General features: G+C 39.2%; 1 protein-coding gene across 3 annotated transcripts in view; it reads right to left on the bottom strand.

Annotated features, from left to right (window-relative positions):
- ascc3 (activating signal cointegrator 1 complex subunit 3) overlaps positions 1-26,851 on the bottom strand; it is a 550,255-nt gene that overhangs the window by 117,211 nt on the left and 406,193 nt on the right. For all 3 annotated transcript variants that reach the window (XM_072553139.1, XM_072553156.1, XM_072553148.1), the window contains exons 30-34: positions 26,525-26,667; positions 10,023-10,160; positions 9,775-9,895; positions 7,530-7,662; positions 5,620-5,745 (exon numbers count right to left, since the gene is read on the bottom strand). In XM_072553139.1, the coding sequence (XP_072409240.1) occupies positions 5,620-5,745; positions 7,530-7,662; positions 9,775-9,895; positions 10,023-10,160; positions 26,525-26,667 (661 nt within the window). The remainder of the gene's footprint in view (positions 1-5,619; positions 5,746-7,529; positions 7,663-9,774; positions 9,896-10,022; positions 10,161-26,524; positions 26,668-26,851) is intronic.

Raw genomic sequence — 26,851 nt, 5'->3', positions numbered from 1 at the left:
TGTAACCAGTAACAACTTGGAATCATAGAAGAGTAACTGGAAAATTAAGTGACACAGAGCCAAAGAAGGAGACATCGTGGCATAAAGGCTTAGACTTTCCTTGCACTGGATGACACATTAAATGGCAATATCGTAAATGTGGCAGACTGCTGCAAGACATGGTGCTTACAATCAGTAAAACAGCCCTTTAGCATATTTCACCTCCATAGTGCCAGCACTGATTGAGAACTGATTATCACCTTAAATGGCCAAACAATGAAGTTATGATTCCCATCCTGTTTATCCAGCCAGCATCATTGATAGAATTCTGATAAAGACATTGGCAGCATTTGATTAAGACTGCAGAAATTAATACCTGCATCAACTGCCTTAATAACCTGATCTGTACTGCACAGGGATTGTATGCCAAGGCAGTAAGGATTCAGTTTTAGCACCATATATTCCCTACAAATATTGTGCCCCAACGTACTGCCAATCTGTCCACATCAAGGAAAGAATGTGTATCTCATAATTCAATAATGTCCATCATCACAGACACTCTTCCACCACTGCATCTCCACTCACTCCCAGTATTGAACAACTTGGTCACTCATTACCACATCAGGAGGGCAACTGCGACAGACATACTACTGGAGAAGGTTTACTCCAAAACAATAAGAAGTAAACTACTGCAGACGTTGGAAACCTGAAACAAACACAGGAAATGCTGGAGAAGCTCAGAGATCTGGCAGCATCTGTCGAGTGAGGAGAGTTACTGTTTCGAGTCTAGCATAACTTCCATCAAAACTCAAAAAGACCTCACCACTCATCCACCCAGCTGGGATCATCCATTGCAACTACAGGCTTTTTAAACCATTTCTTCTCTGACTGAGCCCTCTGTTCAGCCAACATCACTGGTATCCCCGAGACCAGCCAGGATTCAGCTGTGGTAAAATTTAAACAGTGACTCATGTCATCGAGGCTTGGTCACCTCAGTAAACGTAAAGGGTGGACTTAAAGAACAACGTCTTGCCACTGACAAGGTTATTGCTTAGTTCTGTGACTATGCATATGCTAAATAAATTAAGACAGGTCATCAGGAGTTTTTGAAGGAATGTTTTAATGGAACAGATTGGTGACAAAGGCTTGGGGAGTCCAAAGTTGAATGCAAAAGGTAACTGAAATCACAACTGCCAGTGAGCTAAAGGAAATCAGTGATGCATGCCAGGCCATGATTGCAGTAATGTTAATGTCTGCGGGCATTGCAAAGTTAAATAAAGCTACGGAGAATGAGGGGTGGGCCTTTTGGTTCTTCGAGGCATTTTCCAAAATTCTCTGGATCTTGAAATGGTCTCAACAAATTGGAAAATAATAAACACAATTCTTCAGTACAAGAAAGGTGATGAGGATGGTGACAGAACTCAGGAAACTACAGGCCCTTTAACCTAATAACTGACATAATAAGCAATAAGGAAGTAGCGTTACACCCAAAACGTCGACTTCTGCACCTCCTGATGCTGCCTGGCTTGCCGTGATCTTCCAGTTTCTTGCCTGTCTAATAAGCACGTTGTAGCAGGGTACTTAAATAAAAATAACGGTTATCAGGGAAAGTCACTTTGGCTTTGTGAAAGGGAATTTGTTTTTAAAAGAGAGGTTTTTGAGGAAATAATAAAAACATGGATAAAGGGGAATCTGTAGATGCCTTGAACTTGGAATTTGACAAGGCACCAACAAAGGCTACAGTACAAGAAAGTGATCATGGTGTAAGGAGAGAGATTTGGTTAACAAGCAGGAAATAGAGAATAGGCACAAAGATCATTTTCTGGTTAATGAGATGCAATAAATGGAGTTCACAGAGATCAGTGCTGTGACTTCTCCACCTCCTGATGGTGTCTGGCTTGCTGTGTTCTTCCAACTTGCTGTTTGTCTACTTTAGATTCCAGCATCTGCAGTTTTTTTGCCTCTAATCCTTATATTGAAGCATAACTACCACAATACCAAACTATTATCTTACCATATATACATGACCTCCCAATATGTGGTTATTACTGTTCTACCAGTGTGGTTAAGTACTTAAAGTTTAGATTTATGGTCAAAAAAAAGGGAGTAAACTAGAGTAAAATATTTAATTGGTGGTGAGGCAATTTCAATGGGCTGGGACCAGTTCCAGGTATACTGGATTCAAAACAGTAACAAGACAATGGCTGCCTTTAAAGAAGAGCTGATTTGGGTAGAGTTAAAGTATATTCACACATGAAAAAAGGCAGAGTAATCAAAGTCAGAGCCCCTTGCTTGGTGAAATAAGGAGACATGGAAAAATGGTGCGTATGACAGATGTCAATATGACAATATGACTCAGAACTCGACTAAATATAGAAAATTCATTAGAGAAATGAAAAAGGAAATAAAAGGAGCAAAGAGAGTATGGGGAGAGACTGACAGCTCACAGAAAAGGAAATCCAGACCCCTCTATCTCCCTGGGGGAGATTAGTGACCAAAAAGAGGATTTATTCCTGAAGCCAGTGAACATGTCTGAGGTAAGAAATAAGCATTTCTTTACCAAGCAAAGAAATGCTGCCAATTATAATGAAAGTCAATATAGTTGAGATACTAGATGGACTAAAAATTGATGAGAAGAAGGCATTGAAAAGACTAAGAGAGAACGTTGACGAGGTGGTTGCTTGACTGCAAGACTGTTTTATGTCAGAAGCATTATTTGGCAGAGGTGGAACCGGAAGAAAGACTGGCTCTTTTACTGATGCTAAGCAAAGTGAATGGCTAAAGGGCATTGCCCTCATTATCCTTCTCCTCCTCTGATTTCTACTGCCACTCTAAATAGTCCTGATGAAGATTTGAACTCTTCACCTTACTCTTTCTATAGGTCCCATTCCTCCTATTATGATGTGTTGTGCAGAAGACAGGAAGCCATGCTGATCCTGTTGATTCTGGCTGGTTCCGACCAAAGAGCACAGTCAGATTTCTCCAGGCACTTCAAGTGCATCTTCAGCATATTGATATTCTATTCAAGCACACATCTGGTATGAGATAACATTTGTTGTAGCACCGTTGTGCTTCAGTGATGAGGTTTCTCATGGGTAAAATGAACAACGTTTGCTGTGATTGTCTATCAGCAATGCCTTAAGGATGATGCCACGCACAAACAGATCAGGGAGCTTGGTTTGCTACAGCAAGACTACTGTGTACAGTTCTGGTTACCACATTACAGGAAGGATATGATTGCACTGGAGGTTACAGGGGAGATTTATGAGGATATTGTCAGGAACAGAAAATTTTAGCAACGTGAAGAGGTTGGATAGGCTACGGTTGTTTTCTTTGGAACAGAAGAAACTGAGGGAAAATACAGTTTTGTAAGGCACAGTCAAAAGGGATTTGGATAAGGTGAACAGGAAGGACCTAGTTTACTAAGCAGAGTGGGGGAGGATAATGCATTTGAATTAATTATTTAAAGTATTAGCAGGGATTTGGAAGAAAAATGTTTCCACCCTGTTGGTGGCCGTGGGAATCCAGAACTCATTGCCTTAAATAGTGCAGAAGCAGGAGCCCTCATTACATTTACAAAGTTCTGAACATATACTTGAAGAATAATAATCTACAGGGATAAGGACCAAGGGATGGAAGATGGATTAGACTAGATAGCTCGCTTTCATTGGCATGGGCAAGATAGGTTGGATGGCCAATCTTTGGGTCATTAGGGGAAAGGTTTATCGTAGCTACCTGGAATTCTTCTGCACAACTACATAAACTCTTTCTATGATTGAACACTAGTTACATATTAACAAGTAGAAAAACTTGCCATTTCTCATCAATCTGGGAGCATCTGGATTGTAACTTACACATAATTAAAGTACCCTCCACATTCAAGATGCGAAGGGAAAGTTTTAAAAGGGACTTAAGGAGCAACTTTTTTCATACAGAGGGTGGCACGTGTATGGAATGAGCTGTCAGAGGAAATAGTGGAAGTGGGTATAATTACAACATTTCAAAAGGCATCTGGATGAGTGTATGAATAGGAAAGGTTTAGATGGATATGGGCCAAATGCTGGCAAATGGATCAAGGTCAGATTGCGATATCTGATCGGTGCCAATGATTCAGACTGAATGGTTAGCTTCTATGCTCTATGAGTCTATGGGGGATGCCGGCCAAAGCTACAAAGCCAAGCTGATGCTTTGACTGATATCATTGGCAAATTTACATAATTTCCAGTTGCAGCAAGCAACATTTCAGCCACCTGTATATGTATATACTCATTGCTGACTCAGAGATCTGGCATAAATCTAGAATGGGTCTTGGAGGCAAAAAAGTTGACGGCAGTGGTGTCCATGGCAACTACTGGTTAAGCAAGATCACCAGATCCAGTAGGTATCAGGTTGCCATTTGCAGTTGCCTATTTCAATCTGATAGACATTGTGAGTTTCCTCAGATAAAAGTGTTCAGATATGATTCCCTGCCGATAGAAGTACCATTGAATTGAATTTATTCCATTTCACTCCACAGATGCTGGCTGACCTACTGAGCATTTCCAACATTTTGTGGTTTCACATTATTTACATATTCTGTTTCATTGGTGGTGTCTCCAATTTCTTGGATCTCCCTTTGATTATCTGCAGGCACTATTGCTACTTCTATATCTTATGATTTTATCATTTTTTAAAAGAATAAGCCCTTATTCTGAAACTGTGCCCGCTAATTTGAGGTTTCCCCATTGACTTCTGAATATCGACTTTGTTAAGTCCCTCTCTTTTATGTGGCACCTTATGAAATGCCTCCTGAAAACCTATATACTTTAGATGTATTTGGCCACCCTGCAACCACCGCTCTGTAATAGCCAACAAGTAATATTCATCTATTTCTATTTCTGCAATCAATTTCATCTTATTACAAATGCCGAATGCATTAAATAAAGAGCATTAAAACTTTGACTTTTTACCATCGCTATTCTCTTTGGTTCTAATTTCTGTGACATTCTTCGGCATACATTTAGTTGGTAACTATGTGGATCAAAACAACTGGATGTTTCCCCTCTCATAACAAGTTCCTTGCCAGCACAGAACAGACATCCTGAACATTGGTACCTCCTGATTTAAACCGATTTGCCAACTGAAAGACACAGGAGAAATTTCCACCAATCCCCAAGGAGAAACAAGTTGAAGATGATCTCTGCCACTGTCACTACGCTTCTTACACAGGCTCGAACTCCTCTTAAGTATTTGACCTGCTATTCCACGTTGTTTGAGAAACTGCTGACTCTGCTTCTTCTCCCACTTTTTATGAAGGTGCTGTTCCTTCTCCCACACACTCTTTCTGAAGCTGCTGTTCCCTCATGCCATTTCAGAAGCACAGGATCCACCTCTCTCTTCTTCAGTCTGCTTCACAACAATGCTGACCCGCTGTGTATTCCTCCCAGTCTGCTTCACAACAATGCTGCCCACTGTGCATTCCTCCCAGTCTGGTTCACAACAATGCTGTCCACTGTGCATTCCTCCCAGTCTGGTTCACAACAATGCTGCCTGCTGTGCTAGGTTTCACATTATAATTTTAAAACCATGCAGCTGAGACATATAAATCAGAATTTCCAGAACGAAACTAGAACTCTGCAACAGTAAAGCGTCATCACTGACCTGGGATTCATGATAAGACGCCGAAAAAAGTAGGTCCAGGTAATGTAATCCATGGCATCCTGCTTGGATGAAATAGTTCCAGCAGAAATTTCAGCATTCAGGTGATCAGAGAGTACCTCCAACAAACTGCAATGTATGAAAATGCATATTAGCAATGCAACAGCCTTGACTGTCAGACTTTATGAGATGGCCATATTCTCTCTCTTTTAAGGTAAAACAGAATGCTTTGGAATTGGTGGTGGTGGTGGTTGGAAGGTGGAGTTTTGAGGGGGGTGAGGGGTGTGGGTTGGTTGGTAAGGATGAGGAGGTGGGATTAGATGACGTTTGTACTAGATGCCACCTTATCTGGCTGTCACTGGTACAAAGGCACAGATCAAAATGTAAAGTCATGTGCGAGCTTCAACATCGATACATAAAGGAAAAAGTAATAAGCCTCACTGTTGCAGACTCTTAGATTCTCAGAGTAAGAGACAGTAAAAGCTTTAACATTGGGCATAGTGGGGATGGGGAGGGCAGAGTAGAATTAGAGTAAGTGCTGATGAAAAGGACAGCTTTTGGGTTAATCAAATAAATGAAGCATTGTGAAGGATGGAACCAATGTTCAAGTAAATAAAGATTTTGAAAAGTTAGAGATAGTGCAATCATTCTGGAAGATGAATACCGACAAACCATGGAGAAGGGATTCTCTTAATATCAAGAATAATTGGGTTTTAAACTTAAGTCTACATGTCTATGGAGAGTGTGATAAAACATATAAATGTGCAGTATTAAGAAGTCAAGGGTAGGGAGACTACCTTTCCAATATTATTGCGTATTAGTTATACATTAATAATGTTTAATCAATGTTAGTTTTTGTTTGTTTTAGTAAAAACCTTAAAACATGCAATTTCACATGATATCTTTACCCTTTTAGGAATATTTATAACTATCTGTTCAAATATTATTGCAGAAAAAAAACACAGTAGCCTTGAATTTCTTTTTCTAAAGGAGTGACTGGTTACAACAAACATGTATTTACTCAAAAATAACCATTTTCTAAGAACTACACTCTCAGTTATCCCATTACCTTTTATCATTTTTTACACTGGACATGAGCACAGCAGTACACTCCATTCTGTTTGGCCTTTTTGGCCTGCATTCTCCTCCAGGGTTGCATTTGCCATCACTCAGGAACTCTGTTTATTATGTATGTTTCTCTACCAAGTCTAAACATGTGCTTATATGTTTGTGAGTTATGGAATCTGAGATCAGACAGCTAAACTGACTAAATTCCAAGATTGATCAATAAAATTTAATTTTAAAATAAGGTTGCCCTTATGTACAGTGAATGGCTAGAGAACTATCAACGGACCTATGACCAACAAGACTTTAGTACTTTCCCTGTATCTCTGGTGACACTGGTACGAAAGCTAAACTTAATTTAGAAGTGCTAGGAAGAAGGTAGCACGAGCACTGTATCTTTCTACCTTGGGATGAGTTGCTTAAAATTTTTAAAAAACAGCTGAAATCTCCTCAGCCAGAGGTGGCTGGTCTTAGTGAACTGAATTTTGTTTGTTTTTGTTGCTAACACTGAAGCAGTCATGAATTGTTAAATCTACCTCAGAGGGGGTATAGAGAATAGTTAGTTCAGGCAACAACATGCAAATATGCTCTGGGCTTGAAGCATATTTCTCAGGTCATGTTGAAGGAGCTTTCATCTTTCTCTCATCTATGTTTACGTTAAACAATTAACACAGATTTTTGGATGGACATTGGGAAAGAATTCCATTCTGCAACGCTCATATCTTTTGTAGAAAATGCAAGTCTAAGACAAGTAGATAAACAAATAACATGTAAAACATGAGTAAATAAAAAAGTCAAGTATCCAAATGTGAACACCAGCATAAAGTAAGCCTGTAATTATGGCTTACCTTGATTCAACAGGGAAGGGTTCATACAGAAACTTTTTGTAGAAGTCCTTCTTCACATCATGGACTAATATCACAGCTTTGCCTTGGTCATCAAACTGAGGCCTGCCTGCGCGGCCCATCATCTGCAGCACATCTACAGTTAGGGAAGTGGGACATTTCATGTTACACATTGTTCATAATTTTTTAAAAAATCCTACTTTGGATGCAACTAGGCACCAGAATGTAAGATAATTACAGACAAGGGAATGTTGCCTGACCATTCATCCATTCAGATATGCTCCTAATGCACTTATCGTATAGAATTCACTTGTTGAAAAAAATATTTCAGTACTTATTCCGAGGATTAATGATGGACCATTAACACCATGAGACCATATAAAGGAGAAGTAGAAATAAGCCACTTTGACCACTGAGTCCCCTTCATCATTTAATCACATCATGGCTATCTGAAAATTCTCAACCTGCCTTTCTCCTATAACCCTCGATTACTTTACTGATTACAAATCGGTCTATTCCAGCCTTGAATATATTTGATAACCCAATCTCGATAGTCTTCTGTGGTAAAGATTTCCAAAGATTCACAACCGAGATAAGAAATTCTTCCTCATACGTGTCTTAAATTCTGAGATTGAGTGTTTTGATCCTAGATTCTGCCACAAGGCGAAACGACCTTTCTGCATCGATCCTGCCAAGTTCCCTAAGAATACTCATTAAGGTTGCCTCTCATTGTTCTAAACTCCACTGAGTACATTCCCAACCTATCCAAACGCTCCTCCAAAGACAGTCTTTCATACTTAGTATTAGGGAATCATGAGGACTTACAGATACTGGAGAGTCAGAGTTGAAAAGTATGGCGCTGGAAAAGCACAGAAGGTCAGGCAACATCCGATGAGCAGTAGGGTCGATGTTTTGGGTATAAGCCCTCCACCAGGAATTCCTGATGAAGGACTTGTGCTCGAAGCATCGACTCTTCAGCTTTTGGTTGCTGCCTGATCTGCTGCGCTTTTACAGCACCACACTTTTTGACTCATACCTAGTATCAACCTAGTGAACCTTCTCTGAAGTGCCTCAAATGGCTATGCTTCTTTCCTTAGATAAGAAGACCAAAATTGCTCACATCATTACAGCAGTGGTCTGACCTGTACTTTGTATACCTGTAACAAAGCCAACCTAGTTTTACACTTTATTCCCGTTGAAATAAACGCAAACATTCCGTTTGCTTCACTGTTATCCGATGAACGTGGATATTAGCTTTTTGCGATTAATGGATGAGGTCGCTTAAATCCCTCTGCTCTGTAGCTTTCTGCAGTCATTCCTCCACTTAAATAATATTCAGCTCCTCTATTCTTCCTGATAAAGTACTTAACCTCATATTTTCCCATATTATATACTTTCCGCCAAGTTTGCACCTTCTCAGTTAACATGTCTATATCCCTCTGCAGACTCTTTCTGTCATCCTCCCCACTTATCTTCTCATCTATTTTTGTGTCATACACAAACATCAAAATTGTACATTCACTTTCCACACCCAAGTCATTAATATGAATTGTGGAATTCCACCAGTTACTCATTACACTAATTACTTGACTGAGTTAGAGAGCTATTCCATGATTTAGCACTTAACCTACGTTGCGCAGGAAAATTGCAATGTTGGAAATGCAGTCTTTAAATGAGATGTTAAATCAAAGTTCCATCTTTGAGCTCAAATGGATGCAAGAAACCTCCAAGTTATAACCAGAGGACCATACAACTTTCCCATTTATCCACAATTCAAATCCATCATAAATGATTTAACCCATCATTTACTTCATTGCCCCCAGAGTTCCACTATCCGCACTGAAACGTGACTTAATTTTAAAATTCTCAATTGTCTGGTTGCCGTTTGGGAGACATTGGAGTGCACAAATTAGCTTCTCTGTTACATGACTGGGAAATCCAGAATATTGGGATATAGTCTCAGAATAAGGGGGCAGGCATTGAAAATAGCCCTGAGATGAGAAATGTCTTCACTCAAAAGACTGTGAATAGGAAATGGATTTAGAGTTTGAGAGAGAGGGGTTTGAAGGATGTGGTCTGGAAGTAGTGTTGGTGCATGAGAAAGGAAAAAGCCTTTTGGGCCTACTGAGTTACATTTCTTCGAATTAAACCATGATTCCTATTGGGGAAACACAGACTAGATTCAATGATGCCAAAACATTGTCTTGCAAGGGAAAAAAAAGAGAAATTAACACAATATGTCACTTACCAGTGATAGCAAAGTCCACATAACGTCTTGTTTTTCCATCATAGAACTCAGTACCTTTAACAATGACCAAATGAGCAGGGAAGTTCACTCCCCAGGCTAAAGTGCTTGTGGCAATAAGAATCTACAACAGTAGTGAGCACAAACAGATTAAAACATATTCGAAAATTACAAATAAAAACGCAGGGTCAAATGAAGGATTTAAAACAAAAGGCTATTTTGGAGGTGTGAAAACAAGAGAAACCACTTACCTGGATTTTGCAGTTCACAAACAGTTCTTCCACATGTTTCCGGTCACGTTCGTGGAGTCCAGCATGATGTAAACCAATACCAAAGGCTAAGGTCAGTTTTAGATTGGAATCTCTCACCATATCAATTATGTCACTCATCTGCAAAGACGTAAACAGGAGAAAAGGAAAATTTCACTTTAAAAATAATCTTGCCATTAAACTTCTAGAAACTGCATCTTGTCCAAGATTTCCCAAGCGCACTAATTATAATAGTATTTGTGGAGGACATATGGCACATAAATAGACTATTCATCCCAACCAGTCCACACTGTTGTTTATGTACCAGTTGAGCACAAATACATTGGTGATAATCTTAAGATCACACTAACTACAAGCCTCATATCTGTGCACACACAATAACTGTCAGCCAGTCTATGATTGCACAAGTACACAAACTGCAAACCTATCTACTTTCATGAATCTTTTCCAGAATCATCACTTAAGTACAGGGATGGTGCTTATGCTGATGCTCATCCTCATCCTCAGCATGGCAACCATTACTCTTGAATAAGGTCACAACATACCCCTTTCACTCAAATAAAAAACAAATTATAAAACAGAAATAAGGTGACGCTAAATATTCCTCTCCATTAAAATGAAGAATACAGTTAGCTTACAATATGGTGTGAATTGGGTTGTCTAGTACAATTGACATTCTTGTAAAAACCTTCTGGCTGTTGACATGACATTATAAGCCGATGGTAACTAACTATAAACAGCTGTTCTGATTGAGAGGACAAACACGCAGTCCTGAAGTCAAGTTAGCATTCAGCAGCTCTCTGGAAGCTGAAGCAATATGGCAAACTTATTTTGGCTAAATTGCTGTAAACAGTATGCATTGAAAACAATGACAAATATCTCAGACTTGAAAGACTGCAATGTAAATTTAAGGTTTGAAGAACTGTCATATCCAGTACTTTAATAAATAATTTCTTCTAATTTGGATCAAAGATGTGAAATGATTTAAAATGAATTCGTTAATCAAACAATAAAATGATTTTTCTTCAACTACATGACTTATTTTGCTGCATTATCACATGGAATAGGTTCAAATAAAATCTTCAAGTATCCTTTGTAATTTTGCTTTGTAAGATTTATAAAACACATCGAATCAGAAAGAAAAAGCAGATAAATGTTACGTTTTAAACACAGATGATGCTTTTCTTTACTTGTAGACATTAATGGGTAGGTTTCATTGATTGGGGCAAGCATGTGGCCCTTGCTTCCTGTCTATAATGCCAAGTAGACTATGTAATGTAAATTGGAAAAATAAAGGCCTCTGGTAGGGGGGCTGGTACTTGCCTAATGAACCTGCGGAGCTGTTAACAGCAGGAAACCCAGGCTGCTGCTTGGAGATTGTCATGTGTTTGCATAAATCACTGCAACATATGTTTCCAGTCCGACGAAACGCAACTAACCTGTGCTCAACTATAACCATGAGAAAATTCTGAGTTGCTAAGGTATAGCACAAATAACACTATTTTGATAAAAATGACTGTACAGAGAGAACTATAATTACGTAATTAATTACAAGAAGTATGTGAACAATAACTATATCATCGGGGTAGTTTGGACATAAGAAAGTCAGAATATAAACTTGTAGAAAGCATTAATCATCAATTACTTCACAACTTCAGTTCAGTTCCATTAACAAATTAATCACTGAGATGTTGTGATGAACATCAAGATGATGATGACTGAATATCAATTGCAATGAATTAAAATTAGAAGAATACTCATTCAAAGATAAGAGCAGTGCCCCAGGCTGAAAATCATACTGTACTAATTAAAAAAGGATTTGCACTTTGTAACCATTTTTCATGACCTCTGGACGTTTCGGAGTGCTTCACTTAGCTGCTTTATGAATTGAGGGGAGCTGGTATTCACTGCTTAAGTATAGGATATAGACCAAGAAATTTGAGCCAGTAAGTGACTGCAAGTATAACATATAGTTTGTACGATTAAATATTTAATCACAAAGTAGGACCTCAACTCATAGGAGTAATATTTTTGGAAAGGTTGAATTCCACGCTCTCCCATCACCTTGCTCATGCGACTACCACATCGGAGACTGTTTCCCAAACCTGGTCTCCAAAGGTAGCACAGACAGAGCCAAAATTATTATTAAATTTATAATTATAAATAACACTTCACTGTATGCAGATTTTAATTTCTATTCACAAATTTAATCAAATGCATCATAAAAGACTTGCATTAAATTTAACCAGGTATACAATTTCAGTTTTTGGTACTTATATGAAAAGCAGAGTACACATTGAACAAGTGTTTAAAATCCATAACAATCAGGCACCTCCTCACCTTCAAAACCAATAATTCACCCCAAACTGCTTCTTCAGTGTCATCATCATGTGGATCACCAACATCATCTTCACCAGCTTTGCATTGTCATTGGCTATATTATTTCACAAAAATCCATCTTCTGTGCTATTAAAATGCTTATGTATGGGAACACCTCCAATTTGGAAGGTGGCAGAAGGGAGTGTGTCATACTCGGGTCATTGGACTAGTATTCAGACATCCAGGAAACGTTGCAGGGATCATGATTCAAATCTTACTACAGAAGAGGGTAGAATATAAATTTTTAAAAGCTGAAATTAAAAGTCAAATGATGAAACACCATTGATTGTCATAAAAAGTTCATCTGGTTCACTAATGTCCTGCAGAGAAGGAATTTTGCTATCCTGACCACATCTGATCTACATTTGACTCCAGACCCACAGCAAAGTGGTTGACTATTAACTATACTTTGAAATGGATCAAACTGTTACAAAGTGAAGCTAAAGAAATGATATTGATTAACCATCTGGCATTGAGCTCGGAACCATAAATAGCCTATCTTTATCATCGATACCTGGTAGCTACTTCCAAACCTGGGAGAGCTCGCACACAAATTAGTCAAACAACAGTCACACTCACCAAACCATACTTTCCACACAATGTCCCAAACAACACCATCACCATTTCATCTCATCGTCAGGACAGAACCACAAGAATGGTGGCACAGCAGTATTTAATGAGGAGGAGGCTGATCCAGGAGTTGTAGAGATGTACAACATGGAAACAGACCTTTTGGTTCAACCTGTCCATACCGACCAGATTTCCTAAACAAATCTAGTCCCATTTGCCAGCATTTGGCCCATATCCCTCTGAACCCTTCTGACATTATATACCCATCCATATTCCTTTTAAATGTTGCATTTATACCAGCCTCCATCATTTCCTCTGGAAGCTCAATCCATACTCGCACAACCTTCTGCATAAAAATATTGCCCCTTAGGTCCCTTTTAAATCTATCCCCTGTCATCCTAAACTGATGCCCTCTCATTCTGGATTTCCCCCACCCCAAGGAAACAAACCTTGTCTACTTACCCTATTCATGCCCCTCATGATCTTATAAACATCTATAAGGTCACCCCTCAGCCTCTGACACTCAGGGGAAAACAATCTCAGCCTATTCAGCCTCTCCCGATAGCTCAATCCTGGCAACATCCTTGTAAGTCTTTTCTGAACCCTTTCAAATTTCACAACATACTTCTGATAGGAGGGAGACCAGAATTGCACAATATTCTAAAAATGTCCTAACCAATTTCCTGTACAGCCACACTCCCCTATAATCAATCCTCTGACCAATAAAGGAAAGCATACTAACGCCTTCTTCACAATCCTTTCTACCTGGACTCCACACTCAAGATTAGATTAGATTAGATTAGATTAGATTACTTACAGTGTGGAAACAGGCCCTTCGGCCCAACAAGTCCACACCGCCCCGCCGAAGCGTAACCCACCCATACCCCTACATCTACCCCTTACCTAACACTACAGGCAATTTAGCATGGCCAATTCACCTGACCTACACATCTTTGGACTGTGGGAGGAAACCGGAGCACCCGGAGGAAACCCACGCAGACACGGGGAGAACATGCAAACTCCACACAGTCAGTCGCCTGAGGCGGGAATTGAACCCGGGTCTCTGGCGCTGTGAGGCAGCAGTGCTAACCACTGTGCCACCGTGCCGCCCACAAGATAGTATGAACCTGCACTCCAAGGTCTCTTTGTTCAGCAACACTCCCGGATCTTACCATTAAGTGTCTAAGTCCTGCCCTGATTTGCCTTTCCAAAATGCAGCATCTCGCATTTATCCAAATTAAACTCCATCTGTCACTCCTCAGCCTACTGGCTCATCTGATCAAGATCCCATTGTACTCTGAGGTAACCTTCTTCGCTATCCACTACACCTCCAATGTTGATGTCCTCAGCACGGATTGCAGTCTCCTAACAAGGAAACCTCATTCAGTCAATAGACATCGTTAGAAGTATCTCCATAGTTGGAGTCACATTGAGCACACAGACCAAAAATCTGTCTTTCTTAGTTTTGAGCATATTCAACAGTTAAGCATCCACAAGCATCTGCAGTTAAGAATTCTAAAGATTCAGAAACCTTTGAGTGAAGAAATTTCTTACTATCTCTATGCTAAATAATTGCATTCTTATCCTAACTAATCTGCATTCTTTAGCCACAGAAAATAACTTTGTATCTACCCACTAAATCTCTTTAGAATCTTGTATGTTTTAAATGAGGTGGGCTTTCATTCTTCTAATGTGAAGAATGCAAGTATCTTAATTATTACAATGCTCTCATCACAGGAACCAATCTAGTGAACCTTCATTTCATCACCAAACCTTCATCATCAAACCCAACTACAGCTTCCATTAAATACAGAGACCAAAATTGCACACGTACTCTGGATTACACAATGTTATCAAGACTTCTTTACGAGTATACTCCAATCTATCTGCAATAAAGGCCAAGCATACTATTTGTCTTATTAATTGTTACTGTACCTACATGTTAACTTTTGTTTCTTCTGCACACTTAAGCTCCTTAAAACATAAACATGCACTTTGGTCAGAAGAACACTGAAAAACAATGGCATTGTATGCTTTATTTAATAAAGGGGTCTAGAAGCAGAGGGACCTGAGTGTATATATGTACAGATCATTAAAGGTGGCAGGACAGGTGGAGAGTGGTAAATAAAGCATACAGTATTCTTAGCTTTATTAATACAGGCAGAGTGTACAAGAGGAGGTGGTGATGTTGAACTTGTAGAAGATACTTGATAGAACTCAGTTGGAGTATTGTATACAGTTATGGGTGCCATAGGAAAAATGTGAATGTTCTGGAGAATATGGAAGCAATTTACAAGAATAGTTCAAGGCATGACTGACTTCAGTTATGAGGATAGATTGAAGAGGTTGGGACTATTCTCCCTAATGAGAAAAAGGCTGAGATGAGATCTGGTTGAGGCTTTCAAAATCACAGACAGGCTGCAGAGTATATAGGGTGAAACTATTTCCACTTGTAAAAGAAACAAGAATGAGGGGCCATAGAGTTAAAGAATGTGTAAATGAAGCCAGGGTGATGGAGGCAGGTTTAATTGAAGAATTCCTGAGGGTACCTGATGGCTTTTGGATACTTATGACGTGCAGGGATATGGGAAAAGGCAGGAAACTGGCAGTAGATAATACAGCAGCTTAAAAAAAGAACCAGTCCGTCCACAAGGGGCTGAATGGCCTCTTGTATACTGTAATAACTCTGTGATTTACCAATTTCACTCATATTAATGAATGCTTTTTTGGAAATCCAAACATGCTATATTTTCTGGGTTCATTTTATCCACTAGCTAGATCATCCAAATATTTTAACAAATTCATTCAAGCATAATTTCCCATTTGAAACATGTTGACTTTGATAATATTGAATTTCATTTAAAAAAAAGTGTTAACTCCCCACATCTGCTGTGGGATTCAAACCCAAATCCTCAAGGTATTACCTGAGTCTCTGGATTAGCACCATTGCCTCCCCTTCATCTTCCAAATCATATAGAATTTTCCAAATTCATTGTTATAAGATTTCCTTAATAAGATATTCCAGTACCTCCCAGTGACATATATCAAGCTAACTGGTCTGTTGTTTACGGTCCTCTTTTCTTGAGTACATTTGCTAACTTCCAGGTGGATCATCCAGATCATTCTAGAGCTTTGTGGTTCGTTGGGCCATTTCAGAGGTTAGTTTAGAGCCAACCACAATGCTGTGGGTCTGCAGTCATAGATAGGCCAGGTTTGATTTTTAATTCATTCACGGGACGCTGCAATCACTGGTTGGCCTGGCATTTATAGCCCTTTCCTAATTGCCCTTGTCAAAGTGGTGCTGAACTGCCTTCTTAAACTGCTGAAGTTCATTTAGTATAGACAGACCCACAATGACATGAGGAAGGGAGTTCCAGCATTCTGACCCAGCAACAGTGAAGGACAGCGATATATTTTCAAATCAGGATGGTGAGTGGCATGGAGGGGAACTTGTGGGCGGTGGCGTTCCCAACTACCTGTTGCCCTTGTCCATCTAAATGGCAGTAGTCGAAGGTTTGGAAGTTGCTGGGGAGTGTTGGTGATCAGGTAACGATGGCAAATTTCCTCCTCTGAAGGGTATTAATGGCACAGAAAATGGTACAGGTTTTTTTTACAACATTCAAAAATAATTTCATAATCATCATCAGACTTTTAATTTCATGTTTTTTTAAAATTCTAACTTTACCATCTGCTATGGGATTCAAACTCAAATCCTCAAAGTATTATCAGTGTCTCTGGATTAAGCAGTCCTGAGATAATACAACCACACCATCACCTCCCCTTCACCTTCCAAAGCTCTGATGTCTACTAGGTAGAAAATCAAATGGATTAAGTGGATGGGAAGATCACCAATTCCTGGCTCAATTTCAAGCCACACGGCATTAGACAGTTTTAGGTCTAAACCCCAGATCTCCCCACTTCAATGTATTTTGTGTGACCTTCACTACATGAATTGAAGAAAACCAATTCAAGGCAACTATTGAAGGTCTGAAGTGATGGCCACATTCAGAAATGAATAAAAATGCACATTTCCAGTATGTCATTAGTTTTGGAGACCATGTTATATCCAAATTAAAATCCAGCTATTCGACATTGCATAATTTATCTTTTATTTGTGATAGTTTAAACACAAGTATTAGAGGTACTGAAGCAGCATACTTTGGCAACTTTCCAAAGTGAATGAATTATTTTGCCCAACAGACACTATTTATTATCAATTTCTGTATGAAATTAATTGAGACTTGTTGGACCATTATCGTTATTATAGTCAGTTATTATAGTTGACACATGGTTATTCGATTATTTTTCAAGGATACACTTAGCAAATCAGATATGTGGCTGCTGTGCTGTAACATATGGATGCATCCTGTTGAGGACTTGACAGCATTCCAGCTTTCATGTAAAATTCAGGTCCTAAGGAGAAGGCTGCCTGCAGTGGGGGAGGCATGAGTGCCCGTGGTGAAAGGGGATGGCTTTGCGTTGGGGTGGGGGTGGGGGTTTGTGAGGTGGGTAGGAGGTTGTGTGTGGGGTGGGTGTCGAGGAGCAAAATTTGGTGGGGGTGGGTGGGGAGGTTCTAATGATCTGACTTCATCAAAAATCCCTAGCTTCACTCAGTTCTTTTGTCCACAATCATTTATTTTTAGAAGCTGATGCCTAATGTTTTATTCCCTCCATATTTAACTGTCCAGTGTATGCTTGGTGTGCTGACGCTTACATCACATTAATTAATTGGATTCTGATTTCAAAGCATTTGAGATGAGGAAGCAGATGTCTGGAAATAATGCTAATTTGGCTTCTTACCAACAAGATGTCAAACGGGTAATGAAAATGGTTTGGTTTTACAGAAAATTAAAAGTTGTCTATATTCAAAATATGACAGTTCACATAATAGAACATTATCTGTTCAGGTTGTAAAAAAAAGACTGATACCTTTGAGCATCAAATAGCCTATGGCACTACTAATTTACATGTAGGATTTCTAGAATTATAACACTGACAACAAAACAAATATATTATACTATAAAAGTCTAAGTTATTTGCATATCTGTATTACAGCACAGCAATTTTTCACATTTCAAGTTTCAGGTTTTCTTTACTGCAAAAATTAAGGTATTGGTTTTGGGTTATGCTATTTAAGTTAGTGGTGTGTGTGCATGAGTCACCAGTTCACACATAATTACATCTGCTGAGTGGTTTTAAGAATATTTCATCAACTAACTGACCACAAATTCAACTTCTGCATTTCATTTTCTAACATAAACTTCAAGCTAACAACTATTTCCATTTAATGAGACTTAAAGAGGCAATTAAATCATTGAGAAAAGCTCCTTAAGTAATTGCTTTTCAGACCCCTGTCAAGCAAAAGAAAACACCGCGAGTAAAAACTATAAGCCCATTTTCTGCAGGAAAATGCACATTAGCCCCATGGTCCAGTGGACTGCGGATTATGGTACAGGATGAGCAAGTCAGCATGAAGTTCAAAATCCCAACAACAGAACATTGTAAAATTGAGGATAATAAATCAATTTGGGGATAACAATAGAAAAATAATTACAAATGCTGCTGGATTGTTCTAAAACCCAAGGACCTTCAGAGAAAAAGAAACTAACATTCTCACCTGGTCTGGCTTACACTTCAAGTCAGTTCCACACTTTATGGTAAACTTTTAATGCCCTTAGAACAACTTGAAATGAGCATTTACTTATTTGTCAGTATCATGTCCCATTGTAGTATCTACTCAACTGACTCTCTCATGGAAGCTAAATGTAGAGTTTCAAAATGAGGAAAAGGTTTCATTCTCAAAAGGTCAATACATCAATCCAGAACATTGCTCCAAGTTGGCTAACATTGATCTGTTCACGGGATGTTAACCTTATGATTCCAGACACACACAACAATTGTGCTGTATTGAATATTTGGTTATATATTTCCTATACATTTTTATGCTATTTAATTGCACTTCTAAACAACTTAATCAGCATTATGTTTACCTGGTCTGCCAACTCTACTTACTATTACTTGTTATAGAGACTTTTATTTGCCTCAGTCTGTCACCTTTCTTAATCATAAACCTTATATTCTTTGGTCTGCTATTTAGTAAGGAATTTTGGCTAGTATGCAGTTAGACAGCTGCTTTTCCATATGCCTTGCCGAACATTTCTACACCTGTAATAGAACTCTACAATTTAACAGCACAAAAGACATTTGACCCTTCAGTTTTGCAAAGGGTTTTTGCTGAAATAAGCAAAAACTAAACCAACTTCACTGTTTTCTTTTCATAGCTTTGCTTCAAAAGTTGAGTTTTATATTTCTATGCTTTAAAGCATTGTCTGATATGTTTCTGCACTAAATTGCATCTGCCAAGTTGTCAATGTAACCAAAAAATGCCAAATCTATATCTGCTCACCACTGGTGCACTGAATATCACATTGAACTGTCAGACTAGATTTTATGCTGATGTCTTGGAGTGGGCTTGAATGTCTCTTGAATGTTACTTGGAATATTGTGTCCAGTTCTGGTCATCCTACTATAGGAAAGATACAGAGGTCTTGGAGAGGGTGCAAAGAAGGTTTACCAGGATGCTGCCTGGACTGGAGGGCTTGCCTTATGAAGAAAGGTTGAATAAGCTCGGACCTTTCTCTCTGGATAGAAGGAGGAAGAGAGGAGACCTCATCGAGGTGTTCAAAATAATGAGAGGAATAGATAGAGTCAATAGCTACAGACTTTTCCCCAGGGCAGGACTGCCTGGTACAAGAAGTCATAGTTTGAAGATATTAGCAGGAAGGTATAAAGGAAACATCAGAGGTAGGTTCTTTACGCAGAGAGTTGTGAATGCATGGAATGCGTTGCCAGCTGTGGTGGTGGAAACGAAGTCATTGGGGACATTTAAGCGACTGCTGGACATGCACATGGATAGCAGTGAGTTGAGGGGTGTGAAGGTTAAGTTACTCTATTTTACATTAGGATTAAGTCTCGGCACAACATCGTGGGCCTAAGGGCCTGTTCTGTGCTGTACTTTTCTACATTCTATGTCTCAGGTGAGAATGCTGTCAAATGAGGCAAGTTAACCTTGGAATCCTCCAAGTGTCTGAGCAATGCAACCTATCAATATGGGTGGGGTGAACAAACATTTTAATTACACTCTACCAATTGGTCTCCAGGAAACATTTATAATTTTTTATAACTGTACATGTCAGCTTGAACTGAATCATATAATTACAGATTATATTGTGGAGAAGGAGGCCAGTTGGCCCACTGTGCCCGCACCAGCTCTTCAAATGAGCACTGCCCACTGCCAATCTCCTGCTTTTTCCCCTGTATCCTTGCACATCATGTTCATGCAAGTAATCATTTATTGCCCTCTTGAATACCTTAATTGAACTGGCCTCCTCCACATTTCCAGGCAGTGCATTCCATACTCTAACTATTTGCTCCTATCACCCTTGCTTATTTTGCAAATCACTATGAATCTATGCCCACTTGTTGTTCTTCCTCTTGTATGTGGGAACAGCTTCTCCTTCTCTACTCAATTGAGCCTGCTCATGATTTTGAAAAGTTCAATCAGATCTCCTCTTAGCCTCCTTCCCTCCAAGGAGAACAGTCTCAACTTCTTCAATCTATACTCATAACCGAAGCTTCTCATTACTGAAACCATTCTTTTAAATTGCTTCTGCATTCTCTCAAATTCCTATAATGTGGTGCCTAAAACTTTACACAGTACTTCAGCTGATGTCTAAGTAGTGCCTTACACTGCCAGTTAGGTTCTAAGTAATTTTGAATTGGTTTAGCTCAGTTGGCTGGATTTTTGGTTTACAGAGTAGTGTGATGCCAACAGCGTGGGTTCAATTCACATCACCGGTTTGAGGTTACCATGAAGGTCTTTCCTCCTCAACATCTTCCCTTGCCTGAGGTCTGGTGGCCCTCAGGTTAAATCACCACAGTTGCTTCTCTCTAGTAAGAGAACAGCCCCTATGGTCTGGTAAGACTATGGCGACACAACAAGTAAATTTTCTGCAATGTCTTATCTCACAACAGATTTTCAATATTTTACCTAGTCACAAGGGTTGATGAATGGCAAATCCTCAAAACTTCAATATAAACTACTGAACAAGAATTTCTATGACGATTTTCATCCGTACATATTTATATAGGAAAATGATTATGTTAGAACTGGCACCGGTTAATCTACCAGTTTGTAGGTGACAGTAATTAAATGCTTGTAAATAAACATCAGTGTGTTTCATTAAGATTGGCATCTGTGCTTTCTCCCTAGCATTATAGTTGCAAACCACAGAATTCCAGTACAGCTTCTTAATGAGCAAGACCTGTACTTGAAAACAAGAAACCTTTAGCTCAATGCAGCTAAAGTAGCAGGATGTGATAACACAACAACCACTGAAATACAACATTTCAAGGTTGTCCTAAAGTAAATCATCCACAGTAAGTGTGTGCATATATTTGAACAATAAACAGAAGAAATCTAATTATCTTTGCTCCTCTGCTTCAGAAAGGAATTTTTTGCGACATAGCTGTTTACACAGCATTACATCAGTTGCTGCAACAGCCCGTAGCAGGACCTGAAAGAAAAGACACTAGCTTCATGCAGCTTTTCAGAAAAAAGCTTCAGACGGAAGCATATAGCATGGTGAACAATAGCGGAAGCTACAGACCAACATTATTCTCACCCCCCCCCTCCAATTTTTTAAATTAACAAGATGAATAAACATAGAAGAACCTGAATTCTCTGGACAAGGTAGATACACAAATGATATTTCCTCTTGAGCAGTCCAGAATGAGGGCACACTGTTTTAAAATTAGTGGTTACCTGCTCAGATTTTTTTCTCTCAGAGCACTGAGAGATTTTGGAACACGCTACATCAAGTAAGTGAGGGAGGTGAGGCCATTGAATATTTAAAAAAAAGAGGTTGATAGATTTGATGGGAGTGGAATTTAAAAAACAAACAGTTCAGCCATGGTCTTTTCAAAAGTAGACAAGCAGGAGGCTGGAAGAACACAGCGAGCCAGGCAGCATCAGGAGGTGGAGAAGTCAGCGTTTTGGGTGTAAACCTTCTTCAGGACAGGATCTTTCCAAAAGGTAGAACAGACTCGAGGGGCTGAATGGTTGACCTCTACTGTATTTTGTCTGAACATATGGTAACTTGACTGAGAGGACAACCCATGGCCAATTTAGGCTTACCAGAAAAGCAAATATGAGTAACCAACAGAGAAAAGAGTGGGAAAAGCAGCAATAGATTATTCTTTGCTTTTTACTACTATGTTTTGTAAAATGAGTTCATGAATTTAAGCCAAAAATTGCTTGTTAGGTTTCCAATGGCCTCAAAGAAAATTTGCAGCAATCCTGAAAATTGGGTTAAGTTTTAAACTCAAGGTCAAAACTAGAATTTGCGAATCTATTTCTGACCAAGTTAGTTGTGCAAAAATTAACCAGGCCAACAATGCTGCCGATAATTTAAATACTTTCTAAAAAAAAATGCAATCTTTTATTAAGTGGATACAGGTTTGAATCCAGTTTACATACTGTAATTATAGCAATAATATCTTTCAAAAGAATACCTGAATAAATCCATTGCACCAATGTGTCACATAATGATAAAATACAAAATTAATATTCAGTAATAGATTACTGCAACATATGTAAAGCATTTATAAATATTTTAAAGCCATTACCTCTTACTAACAAACATTATATGTCAAACATTAAACCAAACATTTAGAAAGTGTGAAAGCTCAACTATTAGAGCATCTGTGAACTTATTTCCTTATTGTTTTCATGGAATAAACAGCCATCTGGTGTATGCTACAGGGTTTCTTGATTGATCACAACCAGAACAGCCTTGAACACTACTCATTGTTACCCTCTTTAGTGTTCCTTTTTGATTTGATTTTCGAACAAGTCCTGAGGGGCTGCTGCATGAATTCAGTGGGTCCAAATTTGATATTTAATAGGCCTGTTGCTATATCCCATTGTTATAAAGGTCTTTTACCACAGTCCCGATGTCAGTGCTACAGACTGCAAGATCAATGCAATTACTTTGGTGATCTGCATTTTATACAGGAGATATCACCAAACATTTGAAGGGGAATTTATAATTGCACCAATAAATGTGTAGGCCTGTGAGTGAAATCAGTATGAACTTAGATGGTTAGGATTCAGATGTCGAAAATTATTCAAAATATTCTCAATTAATTCTAAAATTTGGAGTCTTTGAGATCCCTTACACCTCCATCCTTTTCTCTCCTTCACTCTTTCTTCAGTCTTTGTCTCCTCCTTCCCTCCCCGCCATCCCATCCTTTTCTTTTACCCCCCCCCTTCCTTTTTTCTCCCATACACACATCTTTCTGCCTTTCTTCCTTGGCTCTCTTCTTCCTCCTACTCTATTTGTCTCCCTCGTGTCCATCTCCTCTTCCTTTCATATCTTCCCTTTCCTCCTCCCCTACTCATCATCATTATCTCCCTCTATCCCGTCATACTCTCCCATCTCTTCTGTGTTTCTCTCCCCTCTTTCCATGTCTGTCTCCTCCCTCCTTCCCTGTCTCATTACTTGCCTCTCTCTCCTTCCTTATCTGACTCTCTCCCCTCCCTCTCTATCCTTTTAAAACTCCTCAGATACTGAAAAGGTTCATACCACATGTAACTAGACCTGTACAACTTTCAGGTTTCAACTGATAATTATGTGAATGCTATTTGCCACAAACATTAGGAAGAGATCATCTGCTGTAAAAGAAAATTCAAACATCTTCCCTGATATTCAATGCATTAAATTGACTGTCTCTCTCACCATCAACATTCTGGGTGTTACTATTCATCAGAAACTGGACAAGCTTATACATAATGTGGCTTGAACAGCAGGTTAGAGGGTGAGAGTTCTGTGTTGAGTAACTCACTCCCTGACTTGTACACGTATATGTATACCTATACATCATGTAAATGATACAAGTCAGGAATGGAATACTTTGAGTACAGTTCCAACAAAACTCAAGAAGCTTGATGTCATTTAGCACTTGCACACATTGGCAGCACTGTGTACATTCTCCAAAAGGCACAACAATAACTGTGAAGTGTCTTTCAATTGTAGCTGAAAGTCGTTGGATGCTTGAGAACACCAGCAGCTCCATGTTCCCCTCCATGAGCTAAAGGTTCCTCCCAACCGATGGTGGACAAGTAAACAACTCACTCGAGAAAGAGACCCCACAAATATCTCCATTCTCAATGATGGAGGAGTGAAGTATATCAGCGTGAAAAAAAAAAGTCTTAAACATTTGCCTTCTTCAACCAGAAATGCCAAGTGATGATTCATCATTCCCTCTCCTGAGGTCTGCAAAGTCACAGATGCTAGCCCTCAGCCAAGTTAATTCACTATGGGACATCAAGAAATTGCTGAAGGCATTTGATACTACAAAGGCTGTGGGCCTTGACAACATTATGGCAATACAACTGTAGACATGTATCCAAGAACTAGCTAAATTCCTGACCAAACTGTTCCAGTACAGTTACAAGACTGGTATATACCAGCAATGCGGGAAGTTGCCTAGGTATCTCCTGTTGACAAAAAGCAGGATTGTTCCAAACTGGTCAATTATCGCTCCATTAATCTGCTCTCGATTATCAGCAAAGTGACGAAAGGTGTGGTCAACAATGTTGACAAGAAGCACTTGCTCAGCAATAATCGGTTTATTATTGCTCATTTTCAGTTCCATCAAACCCAAAGTGGCCAAGAGTTGAACTTATAAGGGGAAGTGACAGCAAGTGAACTTGGCATCAAGCAGCTGTTATGGACCAGACCAGACCAGACCCCCTCACAATATATTAAGAAGGTAGCCTCAATCCTAACTTTTTCTTATTTTAAAATTAAATGTGAGGTGCTATGCTTCAGATGCAAGTCAGTTGGTTAAACTACTCGATGTTAAGCAAATCACAATTTATTCAAACATGATAGTTAAAACACAACAAAAGAAAGAGGAACTTGAAATAACAACTCTACTGGAAAATTTAACCGAATAACAGATTACTTTACACCTAAACAGTAACTGTTCCAATGTAATTAAGGCCCACAAGCACACCCTTGGCAAAAGGTAAATTTAGAAAATAGATTATCGCACATGCGACTCCAGCAGCTCAGAAGGAATAGTTCAGAGACACAGTATAGCAGCCAGGAGAGATTCATTGCTTTCCAACCCTGCTGAGACCTCAGCAACAACTCCTAAAAACTAAACCTAAAATCCCTGGTTCTGTGGGAGCTCAACCAAATCCATACAGGCTGCCACTGTTGTCCCAACTTTAAAAAAAAACCCAAAAAACCAGGATAAAGAAACGTCATCGTCACACAGCATTTGATAGAATGCAGGATCAAGGAGCATGTGTGAAACTGGAGTCAATGAGAATCAAAAAGAAACTTAATACTGGTTAGTCATACCGAGAACAACAAAAGATGGTTGTAGTTGTTGAAGGTCATTTATTTCAGCCACAGCACATTTCTGCTGCAGTTTCTCTGGTGCAGCCATCTTCATCAGTGCTTTCCTCTTTCCTAAGGCCACTTGGCTTCATCAATGACCTTAATTATTAAGGCGGTCCATGTATGCAGCAAAACCTATGTAATATTCAGGCTTGAGTTGATAAGCTGCAAGTAACATTCATGGCACATACGTTCTAGGCAATGGCCATCTCCAACAAGAGAGAATTAAATCATTGTTCCTCAATATTCAATGACATTGCCATTGCTGAATCCCACACCATTTGCATTCTGGGGACAGCGTTACAATTGTCCAGAAACTGAACTGGACGAGCCATATAAATATGTTTGTACAAGAGGTCTGGAATTGGCAATTCATTGGTGAGTAAGTTTTCACTCCTCAAAGCTTGTTTAGCACCTACAAAGAACAAGTTAAGAATGTGATGGAATACACTACATTTACTATGATGACAGCAGCTCCGAGAACATTCATGAAGCTCAACACCATCCAGGGTGCTCACCTGATTGGCATTCCATCAACACTTTCAACATTCACTCCATCAATGGATAGTGTACTGTCCGTATACCACGGTACATCATGCACCAACAAGATAATGCACTCAACAATTCACCATTTCCAAACAATTTCCAAACCCAAGGGCAGCAGGTTCATAGGATCAGCATCATTTCCAAGCCACACATCATCCTAATTTGGAACGACATTACTGCGGTTTCATTGTTGTTGGGTCAAAATCCTGGAAGTCTTTCTCGAACAGCATTGTGGTATACCTATGCTAACGGGAATATGGCAATTCAAGAAGGCAACTAAGCACCACCTTCTGAAGGCCAGTGAGGAATGAGAAAGAAAGTGAAGTGCACATGCCATGAATTAATAAAAAGTCTGCCTCAATACAGCACATCGAGTGAGGATATGACAAGAGGTAAGATTGAAGAGAAAACAGTGTGTCCACTCTACTTGCCTGAAAACACTGATATTAATAATGTGATTTTTTGAAAAAACCAAAAATATGTAAAATAGTACACGTTTCAGATTGAGCACTGTACCTCTCGCTCATCCATGTGAAGCCACTGTTTAGGGTCATCTTCTGCTGCCAGAAAGGCAATCAAATCCAAAGCTGTGAGGCGAGTCTGACGTCTGGACGACACAAAGATCAGCACAGGCTTAGATGGGGAATGGCTTCGAATAGCTGTTTAAAAAAAAATAAACTATCTTAACAATTTGTAAATACTTGACATCTAATGGCTTGTTGCTGATTTAGGAACAGGTGTGGTTGAATAGGCTGGGACAGATTTATTGTTACTTAATGTTTAGTACTTTGTGACAGTCAGGTTGTAATTAATCTGAGCTGACATGCCTGGCCTCCTCTTTAC

Source organism: Chiloscyllium punctatum, chromosome 3, assembly GCF_047496795.1.
Source record: "Chiloscyllium punctatum isolate Juve2018m chromosome 3, sChiPun1.3, whole genome shotgun sequence".
NCBI classification, from domain to species: domain Eukaryota; kingdom Metazoa; phylum Chordata; class Chondrichthyes; order Orectolobiformes; family Hemiscylliidae; genus Chiloscyllium; species Chiloscyllium punctatum.
Note: the sequence above shows the minus strand (reverse complement) of the source record. Positions and strands in the feature narration are given on the sequence as shown.